This window comes from Saccostrea cucullata, unplaced genomic scaffold (genome assembly GCF_032062105.1).
Source record: "Saccostrea cucullata isolate Sc308-1 unplaced genomic scaffold, CSIRO_AGI_Scuc_v1 ctg18985, whole genome shotgun sequence".
Taxonomy (NCBI): domain Eukaryota; kingdom Metazoa; phylum Mollusca; class Bivalvia; order Ostreida; family Ostreidae; genus Saccostrea; species Saccostrea cuccullata.
Genome location: NW_026927558.1, coordinates 7,501 through 23,431, shown reverse-complemented (window position 1 = coordinate 23,431; position 15,931 = coordinate 7,501). Strand labels below are relative to the sequence as shown.

The window sequence follows — 15,931 nt, the reverse complement described above, 5'->3', positions numbered from 1 at the left end:
TAGTCCTATTCATATGGAAACATTCTCAGGTAGTGTAGATTCAATTTTGTTCAAGTCGTGACCCCTGGGGGTAGGGGGGGGGCACAATGTAAGTTCAAATATAAAGGGCAATAAAGCCACAGGTAGTCAAAGAAACATGCAAGCGTCCTTAGTAAGTGTAGATTCAAGTTTGTTCAAATCATACCCTCTCCCTTTTAAGGATTGTTTGGGACCACTATTGGGTTTCAACTTTTCAATAATAAACTAATTTATGCTTTTTTGCTAGCCACATTGCTCAGGTGAGCAATGTGGCCCATTGGCCTCTTGTTAAGATCTTTTAATCCAGAGTGTTACTGGAAGTACTGCAAAATTATTCCATTTTCTGGTATAAATACATGAACATTTATTAATATGAGCATTAAAAAAAACTGAACCTCTTTTAGGAGAGGCAGACATTTGACATGGAGAAACCTAAAAAATTAACAGCTTTATATTGTAAGCCTTTGTGAATGCTTCTTTTTTAGGACAAGACTCAGATAACGATGCTGGTTACTTGGTTAATAGAGATTTTCCTGAACCAGTTGGGAGAGATGAAAGAGCAAGGACAGGATGAATCCAAAGAGTATCAAAAGATTCAAGAGGAGTTCCGAATGTTCCTTGCTGAGCCTAAAAACAAGGTACTCTAAAGTCTGCCAGTTTATTAGCTCTTCTGAGCCAAAGGCTCAAAGAGCTAATGCTATGGCCATTTGTGCGGTGTGCGTTAACTTTTTTGAATATTGGCCATAACTCAAGAACCCCTTGGCCAATTATTGTCAAATAATTTGTCACAGGGTATCCTTGGCCCAAGGGCTACCATTTATAGTAAAACTAGGGGTGGGACCCTAAAAGAAGGGGAGATAATCACGAAATAAAACCAAAAGTACTGGTTGCTAAAAAATCTTCTTCTCCAGAACCACCAGGCAGATTTTCACCAAACTTACATACAAGGGTCGGGATATGTTGAAGATTAAAAATTGTTCAAGGCATGACCCTGGGGCAAAGGGCATGGTCTCAAGGTCACTTAAAGTTGACCAAAATTTACACTTATTAAAAACATTGATATTTTGCTAACTATAAAGACTAGGATCATCAAATCTTGTAAGTTGATGCATCTCAGGACTTGACATCATGATAATGCAAAAATAGGTCACGGTGACCTACTTTTTAAATTTTACAGGCTTTTGTTTTCAAATTGATTTGGAGGCATATTTTGGACACTTTAAGGCCTATGATCATAAAACTTTGTCAATTGGTGCATCTTGGGTCCACAAACAACAACAACTTCAAAGTAGGTCATCTTGACCTACTTTTTGAACTTTATGGCTAATCTTTTCTAAAACATTTAATCCCATTATTTCAGACACCGAGAGGTTTAGAATCACCAAATCTTGTAAGTTGATGCATCTTGGGGCCTTAAAACATATTTATCAAAAAGTAGGTCACTGTGACCTACTTTTTGAACTTTGCAGGCATTTGTTTCAAAATTGTTTAAAAGGCATATTTTGAATACTATTAGTCCTATGATCATCAAATTTTGTCAGTTGATGCATCTTTGGTCTTCAGAAAATGTCGACCAAAAAGTAGGTCACTGTGACCTACTTTCGACATTTTATGGCTAGATTTAAGTATTTTGGGTACTAATTGGCTTAGAATCATCAAAATTTGTCAGTTGATGTATCTTGGGTTTTAGGGGATTAACGACCAAAAAGTAGGTCATGATGACCTCGTTTTGACATTTTATGTCTATATTTAAGTATCTCAGGTACTTGTTGGCTTAGAATCATCAAACTTTGTCAGTAGATGCATCTTGGGTTTTTGGAGAATGTCGATCAAAAAATAGGTCACGGTGACGTACTTGTGACATTTATGGCTATATATATTAAGTATTCTTGGGTACTTATTGGCTTAGAATTGTCAAACTTTGTCAGTTAATGCACCTTGGGTTTTCGGAGAATGTTGACCAATAAGTAGGTCACTGTGACCCACTTTTAAATATCTCAAGTACTTATTGGCTTAGAATCATCAATCTTTGTCAATTATTGCATCTTGTGACTCAGAAAATTTCAATCAAAAAGTAGGTCACCATGACCTACTTTTAGTATTTCATAGTTACATTTAAATATCTTCAGCCCTAACTGGCTAAGAATCATCAAACTTTGTCAGTTGTTGCATCCTAGGTCTTAGGATAGATTGTATAAACTATTAGAAGAGCGATTCAAGGCCCTTGGGCCTCTTGTTAGAATATAAAATCTATTTTGAAAACAATTTTAATGTCCCTTTACTCCTGCCATGGAAATAGTTTGGGGAGGGGGGATTGAATAGAAATTATTGACCCAGATGACACTTACCAGAGATGTGTGCTTGAACCAAGGTCATATAGGCAAAATAAGTTGTTAGGGCTCCAAAGAGTAAAATTCTTCAGACCCTGATTTATGATGGAGAAACATGAAAAGCTATTTTCTGGGACAAAGGTTGTTTATGACCATGGGTTGTTTCATGACCCTTGACCAAGGTCACATAAACTAAGTTTGCAGGGTGAGAAGGTGTATATTCTCACCTAGATCATATCATTAAATTGAAAACATTGGTGCTAAAATTTAGTACACAAGTTGCTTATGATTAGGTATATTTTGTGCCTTTCAACAAAGGTCATGGGGATAAAGCCAAGATGTCAGATGTCTAGATTGTAAAATGCAAGTCTAAACCATAAACAAACACCAAGTGAGAACTACAGGCCTGTGTCATTAACATCAGTATCTAGCAAATTATTGGAACATATCATCTGTCGACACATACTGAAACACCTAGAAAAAAACAAAATTTTAACAACACTAAACCATGGCTTCAGATCTGGGTTCTCCTGTAAGACACAACTTCTAACAACAATGAACGATCTGCTGATAAATTATGACAAAGGAAAACAAACAGATTTGGCAATTTGGACTTCTCTAAAGCTTTTGACACTGTTCCACATCAGAAACTACTCCATAAACTCAGTCAGTACGGCATAAGAGGAAGTACACTATCATGGCTAACATCATTCCTTACAAGAAGGACAATGCGAACAGTAGTAGAGGGCGAGAAATCAGAGGCGGTGCCAGTGGAGTCCGGGTGCCGCAAGGCACAGTCCTCGGGCCGCTGCTCTTTTTATGCCACATTAACGACCTCCCAGACTCCGTAACATCACAAGTCCGGCTGTTCGCAGACGACTGCCTCTTATACCGACAAATCAACAACTATGGAGATCAGGAAAAACTACAGGAAGACCTTAACAACTTGCAAAAGTGGGCCAATGACTGGGGTATGCGTTTCAACGCCAAAAAATGCTACATCATGAGCATACGCCAAAAAACCAGCAAATTTTATACACTTGACAATCATGTGCTGGAAAAGGTTGAAAATAACCCCTATCTTGGACTCCAAATTTCGTCAGACTTAAAGTGGTCAACTCACATCAACAAGATCACTAAAAAAGCTAATTCAACATTAGGATTTCTCCGACGAAATTTATCACACTATAGGAAAACAGCCTACGTTTCCATGGTGCGATCAACACTTGAATATGGATCAATAGTCAGGGACCCATTTCAGAAACAGGACATAGATAAGCTCGAACGTGTCCAACGCAAAGCCATCCGTTTCATAAAACGAGACTACCACAACAGGGAAGAGGGCTTCATCACCACCAAGGCCAAGGAACTGGACTTACAACTGCTCCAGCATAGAAGGACCAGCTTGCGACTCATTATGCTCTATAAGGTGGTTGAGGGGTTGGTGCCAGGGCTACCAACTCACAATTTCATTCAAAAAGCTAAGCCTAGACGCCAAATCAAATTAAAAACATTCGATAATTGTGAAAATACAAACATTCTTTCATCTCAAGTCAAAAATAACAGCAAGTGTCTCGAAACAACATCTACGAAAACTAACCAATACCGCTCATCATTCTTTGTGGACACAGTCATCAAATGGAACCAACTGGAGGACAATATAGTTTGCGCTAAGTCCGTCGAGGCCTTCAAGACCGCCCTCGACAGCTTGTGTCAGTAAGTCCGACACGCGTTCTCTCACCGTCGTAGAAAAGCCAGTATTGGTCACTTCGACGTATATATACAGATACAGATACAGATAAGTCTGTAATGTATAAGGAAATAACTTCACAATAGTGCTGAAAACTATACTGTTATTTGCATGTGATATGCAATATTCTACTTTATTGAAATATATATAAACAACTCTCATAAAGATAGATTTATCTGTCTTTCACAGAATTCTGGGTTATTTTGGGGAATTGATAAAAAAAGGTTTCATTAATTTCTAGATATTCTGATGAAATTTTTGTTTTTAATATCTTAAGGATAACTTCTAGATCAAGTACTGTAGATTCCTTATTTTTTGTGAGTACTTTTAATTGCAAAATGTCTATTAAACAGCAAATCACCAGAATAATAATTCGCAATTGGACGGTTGATCGAGAGATTTTACATGTATTTTAACACCATATAAATAAAAGTGCTGTTAGTATTTTATTTCGCGAGTGATGCTTCTCGCGAAATTATGCAATAATCAATTCCTCGCATATAATTAGGAATCTACAGTAACCCAGACATCTTTCACAATACTGTTTTTCCCTACATATTTGATTTTATTTTTTTAATTACAGGAATGTGTCAGTAACAATAGAGGTGTGGTGTATGACCTTATTGCCAGTCATGGAGATGTGGAGGACATGGTCTTCTTTGCTGTATTAATGCAAGGTCAGTTCTGTTTACAAGGTCAGATCTGTTTACAAGGTCAGTTCTATTTACAAGGTCAGATCTGTTTACAAGGTCAGTTCTATTTACAAGGTCAGATCTGTTTATAAGGTCAGTTCAATTTACAAGGTCAGTTCTGTTTACAAGGTCAGATCTATTTACAAGGTCGATAAAGTGCCGGTGGAATCTTGCTCCAGTATTCTCTAACTCTATGTACAGAGCAAGAAATCAGATGATTTGTCATCATTGTAAAATGTATACAGTGGACCCTCATTTATCCGGACGCTTTGGTTCCCAAAGTTTGCCGGATATTTGAAGCATGGATATCTTGAATTACCAGTTAAACAAGACAGAATAACATTTTAAAAATTTGTTCCGATGAAAAATCGTCCGTATACTGAAGCATCCGGATATCTGGCGTCCGGATATCTGAAGGTCCACTGTATTTAATTGAATATTCAGTGTTATAAAATGTATGTTCATGTACTTTTGTATATGTTTTCATAGATTTTTAAAATATATTTGATGTAGATTTTGAGAAAGTAATCACCCACCACATCCAGCATGACAACTACAAAGGAGCTCTAACGCAGCTTATGAAACAGGTAAGTCAATAATATTACAAGTAGGTCAGAGAGATGACAGGTCAGTAAGTGAGATTACAGGTTGATAAATGAGATTAAAAGTAGATGAATGAGATTACACTGTAGGGATGTCAGCGAATATTCGAATATTCATTCGATGAGTTGATATTCGAAAACAAATTTGTGATTCGAATATTCGGTTTTTAACTATAAGCATTTAATAGAGAGAAAAATCTGACAAGTTTTATTTGAAATTGAATGAAGTTTGTACAGCTGACATGAATAAGATTTGATTTTAAAAAATTAAAAGACAGTCCTCTTGGATTACTTTGAAAGTGTGAAGAGTGTAATTATTAGAATAAATTATTCTTTCATCATTAATTAATCAGTGGTATAACAGTACCAATAACCTACAATTAGTTTGTATTGTTGTAAGGACACAGTTTTTCAGAAAACACATGGATCCCTTGTTTATGTATATATCATTAAAAATAATTATCGGGAAATTACTTCACTAAAATTAATTGATTTTAATTGTTCAGTAGATAATTGTTTAAAGTGGTATAAATTGGAGTAAGTAGTTTAGACTTTGGTAAGACGATCAGTAAATCTGGAACATACTAAAGAATTTTTTGAATTTTCAAAAACAAATTTTCATTACATTTTAGATGTATACTCTTCATATACTCTGTAAAATTTTAAAAATATAATTAATTTGCATTTACGATACTCTACGTAAAATTTTATTCCAAAATAATGACATACAACATAGGGATGGGTATCTCTAAAAATTTCGTATCGCGATATATCACGATTTTTTCCCACAATATCACGATAATATCATGATATTTTTAGAAGCAGTTTTTACAATGATTTTATATGAAAAGTCATTATTTTTCTTAAAAAAAATATATAAAAAAACAAAATTTTACTTTCTTGAAATTTTTATGTATATAAAATCAATTATGTTCGGACGGTAAGATGCTGTTCTTTTCACTTTTTACAACATTTTTTATGCTTTCTGTAATTATAATATATAAGATTGAACAAATAAATGAATAATTTCTTGACTTTATAATACGTACATAAAGACCGGTATTTAGGTCTGCATATCACGATACGTATCACGCAACAAAAAATCGCGATATACCGGTATACCGATAAAATCGCACATCCCTAATACAACATATACTGGCTGACAGGAGAGTTAAAATATATACTTTATAATTCAAAATATATTTATTTTATCGAATATTCGAATATATTCGAATACTCCAATCGAATATTCGAATATCAATTATTGACAATTTTGACATCCCTAGATTACAGGTAGGTCAGTGAGATTAAAGTAAATCAGTGAGATTACAGGTAGGTCAGTGAGATTAAAGTAAATCAGTGAGATTACAGGTAGGTCAGTGAGATTAAAAGTAAATCAGTGAGATTACAGGTAGGCCAATAAAATCACAGATAGGTCAATTAGGTTACAGGTAGATCGCTGAGATAACAGAGGTCAGTGATCTTATAGGTGGTTTAGTGAGATTACAGATAGACCAGTGAAATTACAGGCAGTGAGATCGCATGTAAGTCAAGAAAATAATAAGTAGGCAGTGGAATAACAGATGAAATTACAGGCAGAACACAGGTAGTTCAATGGGATTAGTGGTAAGTTATTGATTTACTATAAAATACTGCACAAACAGTTAGTCATTGAGTGAAAATTTCTTGTGGGCATTATCCTGTCAAGCTTTCAGGGTTGCAAATTTTACCCTGACTGACTGCTAATAACTCTATCATAGGCTTTAATGGTGGTGAATTAAGAAGACCTATCGTAAAATGTGTCTGGAGGCATTTGCAGAGGTTGCTCTGCTTTATTGATCATTTGAAATACCTTTACTCCTGCTTACAGAGTGACACAGAGTTGATCTACAAGTTCTCTCCCCTGTTGATGCAGTACATTCCTAAGGAGACAGTCAGTCTGTGGATCAGTAGGAAGGACTCGCTGGAGCCAATGAAACTCATCCCAGCCCTGGTCCAGTACGACCACAATAAATACAGGGAACAGGTCAGTACGACCACAACAAGTACAGGTCAAATCTAATCTACTGGTACCATCACTTAGTGATACAGTCTTACTGAGTCTTTGAAAATTTTACAACAAATATAATAAAATGATGACCATGAGTTAAATTGAAAAATGGGAAATTATTCCTTTTCATGAAAATTGAATAAGATGAAGAATAATTTAGTTAATGCAGACTTTAAAGGATTTTGATGTTTTATATTTTAAGATGATCAATACTGTACCAAAAGAACTCTTTGTTGTAGGGGAATGAGGCCATCCGATACCTGGAGTTTTGTATAGAACAGCTAGATAACAAGGACCAGGCTATCCATAATTACCTGTTGTCACTGTACGCCAAAATCAAACCGGATCAACTCATGACCTACCTCAACATTCAGGGAATGGTAAGACAGTATACTATCTTAGGTATATCTTGCAGTAGAACATTTTGTTATGGTACAAAAATCAAAAGAAGTTTTCTCTCAGAAATGATGAATTTTTGCTTTAAAAATGAATAAATCTGAGTTGAATGATTTAGTGATTTAATTTTTTTCATAGGATGAGGATACAATTTGCTATGACCTGAAGTATGCTCTGAGGCTGTGTGCTGAGCACGGACACAAGCGAGCCTGTGTACACATCTACTCCCTGATGGGACTGTATGAAGAGGCAGTGGATTTAGCTCTTGATGTAAAATTTTGCAGGGGTTTTCATATGAAAATTGTTTATTATACCCCCGCTCCGAAGGACATTTTTCACACACTCTTTCATGAGGCATGCTATATGGTGGGATTCAATTTTGTTCAAATCTGATGTCAACTTCCTGTTTGTCAGTGCATCTGTCCATTTCATAAATAACAAATTTTCGTTGCAGTTTTCTCAGCAACTACTCATAACAGATGCTTGAAATTTTAGTACATACTTTGTTGAGGCATGCAGTATGGCGGGATTTTTTTTTATATGAATTTGATGGCAAATTTCCTATTTTTCCATGCATATGCCCATAACTGAACTTACATGTATGTTTATTAACATGATATTGTATATTCACATCAGAGCGGGGGTATTACTAGTGAGCATTGGCTTACAGACTTCTTGTTCTTTATGGACTCAGTGGAAAAAGTATTGCTAAAGACAAGATTTAGTTTACGGTGTATAAGTACATGTATAAGTTGAATATTTCATAATAATTTCATTGATTTCATTGTTTACAATTATCAATAAAATTAAATCTCACACCAAATGTTCATATTACAATATATTGAATAATGTTACTTTCGACAAGGAAAAATTTAATACCTATGAAACCATTTAAATAACAAATCAACGAAATTTGATCCTCTTGAAAATTTGTGTTTTTCATACAATAGTTCACATAATCCTCATTCAATAAAAGGAAGTAGAAAAAGATGTGTGCATGAATCAGTTGTGTTTGTAGGTGGATGTAGAATTGGCCAAACAACAGGCTGACAAACCAGATGAAGACAACATAGACCTCAGAAAGAAGCTCTGGCTCAGAATTGGTATTAAGAAATTTTTCATAGTTTTCCTCTGTATGGATTGTTTGTTTGGCTTAAAACTACAAGGCATTTTGGTCCTATTTTCAGCATTTAAAAGATTATGACAATGTGAACAAATGCTGCAAGCAGTTAATGCCTGGTTAAAGCAATATTTTTGCCATTTTCTATTTATTATAACTAAAAATGGCCTGTCTATCATTTCTAAACCATCTGGAAATGATTCATTTTCTTATTTTATGAATTATTAATAATGTAATTTTTTTTATCACATTTAATTTTATTCAATTTTGAAATAGTTGTTGAAAAAACCTGAAAATACTTTTTCCCTATTTTTGTACCTTTAGATACTACTTATCTCCAAGTAATTCTGGATTATATAAAGGATTAAAAAAAAACTTTTTTCATTTAGCCCGCCATGTTGTGGAAGATGAAAAAGATGTCAAGCGAGCAATGGAGTTCCTCCATGACTGTGAACTACTGAAAATTGAAGATATTCTACCATTTTTCCCAGATTTTGTGACCATTGATCACTTTAAAGTAATCAATTTTATCATAAAACACATGCACATATATAATGTTAATTTAATGTTTCAATTGAAATAAGTTCATGCATCAGGAGTAAATTTTTCTCTTAAAAGGGAGAGATTTCTAAAGTTAACATGAAAAATTACAAGGCACACTACATAGATATACCATTTGAATTGGTAATAAAGATCTTTTTTAGGCATAATACACGATAAATCTATACAAATGATTACTGTAAAATCCCATATTTTTGAGGGGTCATATTTTCATGGTTTGTAGAAAATACACTGCTTCATGGCAATTTGATTTCTAGTTGAAGAATTTTTCATTAGTAATATATGTGAAAAATTGCATTTGTGGTTGACATAAAGTCATGGGTTCTTTCTTACCTTGAAATCTATGAAAATTACACCCCCACGAAAATTAATGATTTCACAGTAAGTGTTTGGAAAGGTTTGTTTGACCTACTTTTTCAGGATGCCATAGTGACGTCCCTCCAGGAATATAACCACCACATCGATCAGCTGAAGGAGGAAATGGACGAGGCGACTCACAGTGCCGAGGAGATCAGGAAGGAAATACAGAGCTTCAGAAACAGGTACAGAACTTGTCTCAATCGGTTATTTATTATAAAGATTGTATTGTATCCAATGGAATATTGGAAGCTCTCTGATAAAGGAAAATTAGTGAGTGAGTAAACAGTCTTCATAAAAGCAAATAATGTACTACTGTAGATGTCCTTTTTTCCACGTGGTTATAATTCCTCAGAATCTCAATTTCTGTTTAAAGTGCGGGTTGAAAATTACGCACATTTCTCAGACTGTCACTATATGCCTTGCATATATATTAAGTATGCTTGGACAAATTTCCATGGAAAATTTGTGACCGCCTACATAGCGTAAATTAATACCACATGGAAAAAAAGTACTTCTACAGTATAATTTACTGAGGGGAATCACATGAAATAAAAAAAATTGCTTTACCATGGCTTTGTTTACTGTTCAATTGATAATTTCCTCTTCCAAGAATAGATATGACTATACATGCTCAAGGTATTTCCTTTTCAGGTATGCCTTTGTTAATGCCACAGACAAATGTGCTGCCTGTAACTTTCCTCTGATGGCCAGGGCATTTTATCTGTTTCCATGCCAACACAAGTTTCACAATGACTGCTTGATTGGGGAGGTACATGTAATACTTTTTAATGCTTTTATATAAAAGTTCTATTGTTATACATTCTATTGTTTTGGAGGGAGGGAATGCACATAGCAAAAGCCTAATATCAAGTTTTAGAGACATTTCCTTTGATGACTTTAAATATACCTCTGTTCTAAGGATAGAACCTGAGAGATAATCATGATACAGTTATAGACTACGATAAATGTTTTTGTAGGTTCTGCCAAATCTGACGAGTAAGAAGCGTCAGAGAGTGGAGGAACTTCAGAGAAAACTGGCCGAAAATGAGGATATGAGATCCGCATCTGTAGGGAACAGGGGAGATCATCAGTCTGACAAAACACAGGACATCAAGGTTTGTTTGTTTATCTTGTTTACATAATGGTTATGCATCATGGATATCAACCTTTATAGCTCAGTACCTGATTAATGATGCAAGGGTTCTCTGGTCCAGCCATGCATCTTTTCCCTTCCTGTTACATAATTTAGTGCCATTAATCACCCTGAACTCACACATGAAAAAGTTTTGTAAGGAGATAGGAATTTAAATGGTTTGGGCTTTAGATATGGGCCTGGGTAGGGGGTTTCTAGTTGGATTCCTGGTCCAGCCATACATTTTCTATCATCAATTACATTTATATGCATTGTTATAATGATTGGTAGTCAGTTCCTGTGATTGTTGTTTTAATTGACAGGCTGAGTTGGATGACTTAGTGGCATCCGAGTGTATTTATTGTGGGGACATGATGATCAGGTAAGCTCAAACTTAGCATTGCTAATTTAAATTTATTTAACCTTGGGATTAAAGTAGATGTACATTGCTTTATCTCTATAGGATTCTACAAATCATCACCACATTAAAACTGCATATAAAAATATTTTCTCCCAAGACTAATGTGTACTTTCTGTCTTTTAGGAGTATAAGCAAACCATTTGTGGATGAAGATGAACAGGATGTTTTAAGTGGCTGGCTGTAAAACCTAGGAGGGGATTAAAGGGCACGTGGATTAATGAGAAATAGTGTGCAAGATAAACATAGTGCTTGATGGTCAATATCTGTCAGTTTGTTAAGCCCAAAATATTTCTTGTTGCTTTGTTTTAAATGACTCTTTGTTGAACTTTGTGCAATATTAAGTGATATACCTAATAAATTTTATATTTGTAAATCTTAGCTTTTTTTTGTATTTTAAATTTAAGTCCTTAAATCCTGATTTATAACTAATCAGTTGGTCAATATAATAGGTGAATAACTGCCAAGGCAGAAGAAAACATGCACTTTCATGGACATGATCAATCATAACAAATTTTGATTTACATTCAAGATTTTTTAATCGTTGGATATTGGGCTTTCCTGTCAAGTTCACAGCATTGTATAAAAATAAGCATGTTCATGTATTCATCTTAAAGGTGCATAGGCACAGATTTGATGTTAATATTTTCTCAAGTTTTCTGTATAATTTCATGCCTTTTATGTTGCGATAGCATTTCATAGGAAAATATAATGAAAATCTTATTTCACTGGAAGTTATTACAACTTCAAATTTCTAGATGCGTTTGACACATCCTTACACTTTCACAAATTTTAACATTACCCTTAATTCTTAAGAGAAGGAGCACTTTTATTGTGTATTAATGAATAATATTGAAACTTTATTCCATAAAATTCAGGTTAGAAATGTGCGAAAACAAAACCAAAACACCAGTGTTGTCAGTCCGTGCTCAGTGGTGTGTGCAGAGTTTAACAATTGAACACACCCAGTGAAACGTCAACATTATCAACAACAGAGCTCGTGCTCCGTTTATAAAAACTGTTTTCGTTTCAGGGTTGTATTCAATTTGCTAAACTCATTGAGCAAGGACTGACATTACTAGAGAATGAGTTTGCATTTGCACATTTCTACTCTAAAATTTCTGGATTATAGTTTTAATATTATTCATTAATAATTTATGCTGAAGTTTAAACTTTACTATATAGGTTTTTGTAAGCTAAAATTTAAACAGTTTATGCCACATGTACCTAAAGCAGACTTATTCTGCATACAAATAGCTTTCATCACACCTCAAATGGAATCCAAGGATTTATAAGATTCACAAGAGTTTTAAGAAAGAAACATATCACTTCACCAAACATGTTTATTGATGTATCTGAAGACGCTAATCTAATTTTGGTTTTGAAATAATTTTACAGTACACTAGAAGTCGCTAAAGAGACTGTAGCTCTACTGGTTTAAAGTTTGTGTACTGTAGTACAGTCTTCTTGTGTCCCAAAACTTATTGAAATTTGAGATCAAGCTAAGGAAGAGTTGTGCTTTCAAAGAATTTCATAGAATTTCTACTTTCCTTTTTCTTACTTGCCAAAATCAAAAACTAATCAATAGATTTATGCACTTCACAAAAATATAGTTGTGTACAAGGTCTTGAGAAAACAAAAACTGTAGTAGTGTTTTGAAAGATTTTTAGAAATTTTTCTATTTTTAGTGACCATGGCAAAACTCCTTTTCAAAGTCAAAACCAAATACAGAATTGAGTATCTTGGTACTAGTTGTGAATCAGGTCTCGCTGAATTAGGACTAAAACTGCAGGAGTGTTCATTAAAAAAATGGACAGACAGACCGATGGACACTAGACATCTTACTATGGCAAAAACTCTTCTGGTTTCTAACCAGTAGTGTTGAAAACATCATTTAATATCTTGCATTTCTTCATGAGACACACAGTAAAATAAAAATAACATCCAACATTGTTGACCATGAAAAATGATTGTGCTGAAACTCGGTTATGCTTCGCATAATATCACGTTGACCATTATAAAGAATCAATGCTTGATGTCAAAGATGTGCATATTACAAAACAAAAACCCTGAAGTCCATAAACCCTTCTTTAAAACAGAAGGAAACATACTTTGTTTTGCTTGGCATATTATAAAAAAATCAAAGTCTTGGAATTATGATTATGGGTTTTCATCCATGGCATAATGGTTTTGATCATTATTTTCAAACTGATCCGATTCAGAATTCTTTTCATAAGTATCCATAGAAACATACAAGTCTTCAAATCCCTGAGCAACATTGTCAGATAAATTCAACACTTCCCCTGAGAGATCTTCAGTTTCCGTTGTATCATAATCAAAGTTCCCTTGAGGATCTACTGACCCACTTCCAGTCATGTGATTCATATGACCTGAATTTCCATCCAGATGATCCATATGATGCTGGTTTCCTTCCTGGTGACCTATATTACCCTGGTTTCCATGCACATGACCCATATGACCCTGGTTTCCATGCACATGACCCACATGACCCTGATTTCCATCCACTTGACCCATATGACCCTGATTTCCCTCCAAGTGACCCAAATTACCCTGGTTGCCTTCTGGATGATCCACATTATCCATACTTCCTCCTTGATGATGCACACTTGTCATCTGTTGAGCCAACCTTTTTCTCCTTTCCTCAAAGAGTTTACAATGTTCACTTGTTCTAGAACAGATATCCTCTGCAGTTTCTCCCAAACTGTTCCTGATTTCTGTGTTGAGGTTACAGTTTGATAAAAGCAATGAGATCGCCTCTCCATTTTCCTTTTCTGAGGACGCTAAATGAAGGGGAGTTAATCCGCTATTGGTTCTGGCATTTATGTCTGCCCCACGCTCCAGAAGAACAGAAATCACCTCTGCTTGGTTCCACCTCGCTGCACTGTGAATGGGATGCCAACCATCTTCTGTCTGTGCCTCTATATCTGCATTGTGGTCAATGAGAAACTGTTGGGGAGAAGGGATAAATATTCTAAATATCCAAACATACACTTGTATTTCCTATCAACATCATCATAGTGTTATATATACAAATGTACATAAAAATTACTTGTTTAGGCCATAATAAAAATATTTTTTCTACCCCCACCTCAATTTTTTTTATTTCTGTTTTTTCTTCATCTGAATTCTAAATGGGATTGGTAAAAAAAATTCGGATGAGAATCTAGGAATTTTGTTTATTATGGCCTAAACTTAATTGTGAAAAGGAGAAACACCAAAAAAAAATACTGAGGGTCTTTTCCGTACCTTTACCATGCCTGTGTGTCCATTATAACATGCTCGGTGTAAAGGGGTGTAGAGATCACTATCGCGACTGTTAACCAGAGAGGGGTCTTCCTCCAGTAAACTTTTGGCAATGTCCAGGTAATTATTCTCTGCTGCCCACAGTATCTTCTTCTTTGGATCCTCTATGGCAACAAAAAATAATAGTATTTCAATTTATTCAAATAATATATAATATTCCTTTAAGTTTTTCTTGCTGTTTTTAGAAAGGTCTTCTTTATAATTGGAGATAATCTTGTATTTCACAAAAAATTTCATCATTATAAACTTCTGTACATGTTCCGTACACTGTATGCTATATTACTTTGAATTTCTTCCTCTGATTCCTCTTCAACTCCTTGTTCATCCAACTCCCAGAAGCTCTGGAACATGCCAGGATTATTCATCCTAGCAATCATCAGCTGTAAAGATAATTACTCAGAGTAATTATGAACTTTACTTTATAAACATATAAACATTGTACGTGACACTTGAGCTGACCTAATGGTTGCTAACTGCATGCATGGAAATGATTTCACTTATTATATTTCCGCAAAACATCGTACATGCTAAATGTAATACATTTACTGTATTCAATTAATAAACATGTAATGCATATTGCATGTTCAACGGTACTGTAATGTATTAAAAATTTGTGCTATGAGTGATTTGACTGTCTTCTTTCTATCATTTATTCATGAAAATTGAGCTAACGAGCCTATGATAACAGTAAGAATAACAAATTTAATGAGGAAATAAACTAAAAGGACTTTTAGTGCGTTTTAATTACACTTAGTCAGCGCTGTAAGCCCACGTGTTTATCAGTTATTATCACTTTGGTAAACAGGTAAACATACTGACAGTTCAATGATTTTTCGGTCTTAAAATAACTTCTGAATTAAAAAAAATGATGCAGTGATTTCGTATTTACATACAGCTTCTAACAGCTCTGGGTCAAAAGGGTTCATCTTTTCTTCAAAACTGTGTGTTCACTTTTTGCTGCTTTGTCGTTTTTTGAGATCTATTTTCAAGGCCGGAGTTTTTGTTTACCTCCCTTCAGAATACCGAACCCGATCTTAAATATTTTCCCGGGAAACGAAGGAGAGGAAAAACGGTCATCACATTTTCACCGGTATAGCAATGTGTTCAATGCTAACGAATTGTACATTATATATAATGTAATTCATAAGTTCATATTGCCTACCTGAACTTTGACAAAA

General features: G+C 34.6%; 2 protein-coding genes across 3 annotated transcripts; one reads left to right on the top strand and one right to left on the bottom strand.

The window, feature by feature from the left end:
• Positions 1 to 503: 503 nt before the first annotated feature.
• LOC134274770 (vacuolar protein sorting-associated protein 18 homolog) lies at positions 504 to 11,686 on the top strand (the record flags this gene model as incomplete). The annotated part of the gene is made up of 13 exons (XM_062757003.1): positions 504 to 656; positions 4,682 to 4,775; positions 5,304 to 5,377; positions 7,263 to 7,418; positions 7,682 to 7,822; positions 7,977 to 8,108; positions 8,857 to 8,941; positions 9,348 to 9,475; positions 9,940 to 10,061; positions 10,531 to 10,648; positions 10,857 to 10,994; positions 11,335 to 11,393; positions 11,556 to 11,686. Coding segments are annotated over 13 exons (1,461 nt in total), but the record flags the coding sequence as incomplete, so codon positions are not given.
• A 1,709-nt stretch (positions 11,687 to 13,395) lies between these two features.
• LOC134274769 (putative ankyrin repeat protein RF_0381) lies at positions 13,396 to 15,728 on the bottom strand. Of its 2 annotated transcripts, XM_062757002.1 has the most exons (5): positions 15,647 to 15,728; positions 15,037 to 15,133; positions 14,697 to 14,857; positions 13,901 to 14,396; positions 13,396 to 13,870 (listed from the first exon to the last, which is right to left on the bottom strand). In XM_062757002.1, the coding sequence occupies exons 1-5, from the start codon at positions 15,677 to 15,679 to the stop codon at positions 13,590 to 13,592; spliced, it is 1,068 nt and encodes a 355-aa protein (XP_062612986.1). In that variant the 5' UTR covers positions 15,680 to 15,728; the 3' UTR covers positions 13,396 to 13,589. The 2 variants fall into 2 exon arrangements, with proteins under 2 accessions (XP_062612986.1, XP_062612984.1); XM_062757000.1 differs by having other exon boundaries at positions 13,396 to 14,396.
• Positions 15,729 to 15,931: the final 203 nt, after the last annotated feature.

What these genes read in the sequence shown, in the direction of transcription:
- LOC134274769 (XM_062757000.1), bottom strand. Translation starts at nt 15,679, where the DNA reads ATGAACCCTTTTGACCCAGAGCTGTTAGAAGCT. An exon ending in ACCCAGAGCTGTTAGAAGCT is followed by an intron (nt 15,134 to 15,646) that starts GTATGTAAATAC and finishes TTATCTTTACAG; the next exon opens with CTGATGATTGCTAGGATGAA. An exon ending in ATCAGAGGAAGAAATTCAAA is followed by an intron (nt 14,858 to 15,036) that starts GTAATATAGCAT and finishes TTGTTGCCATAG; the next exon opens with AGGATCCAAAGAAGAAGATA.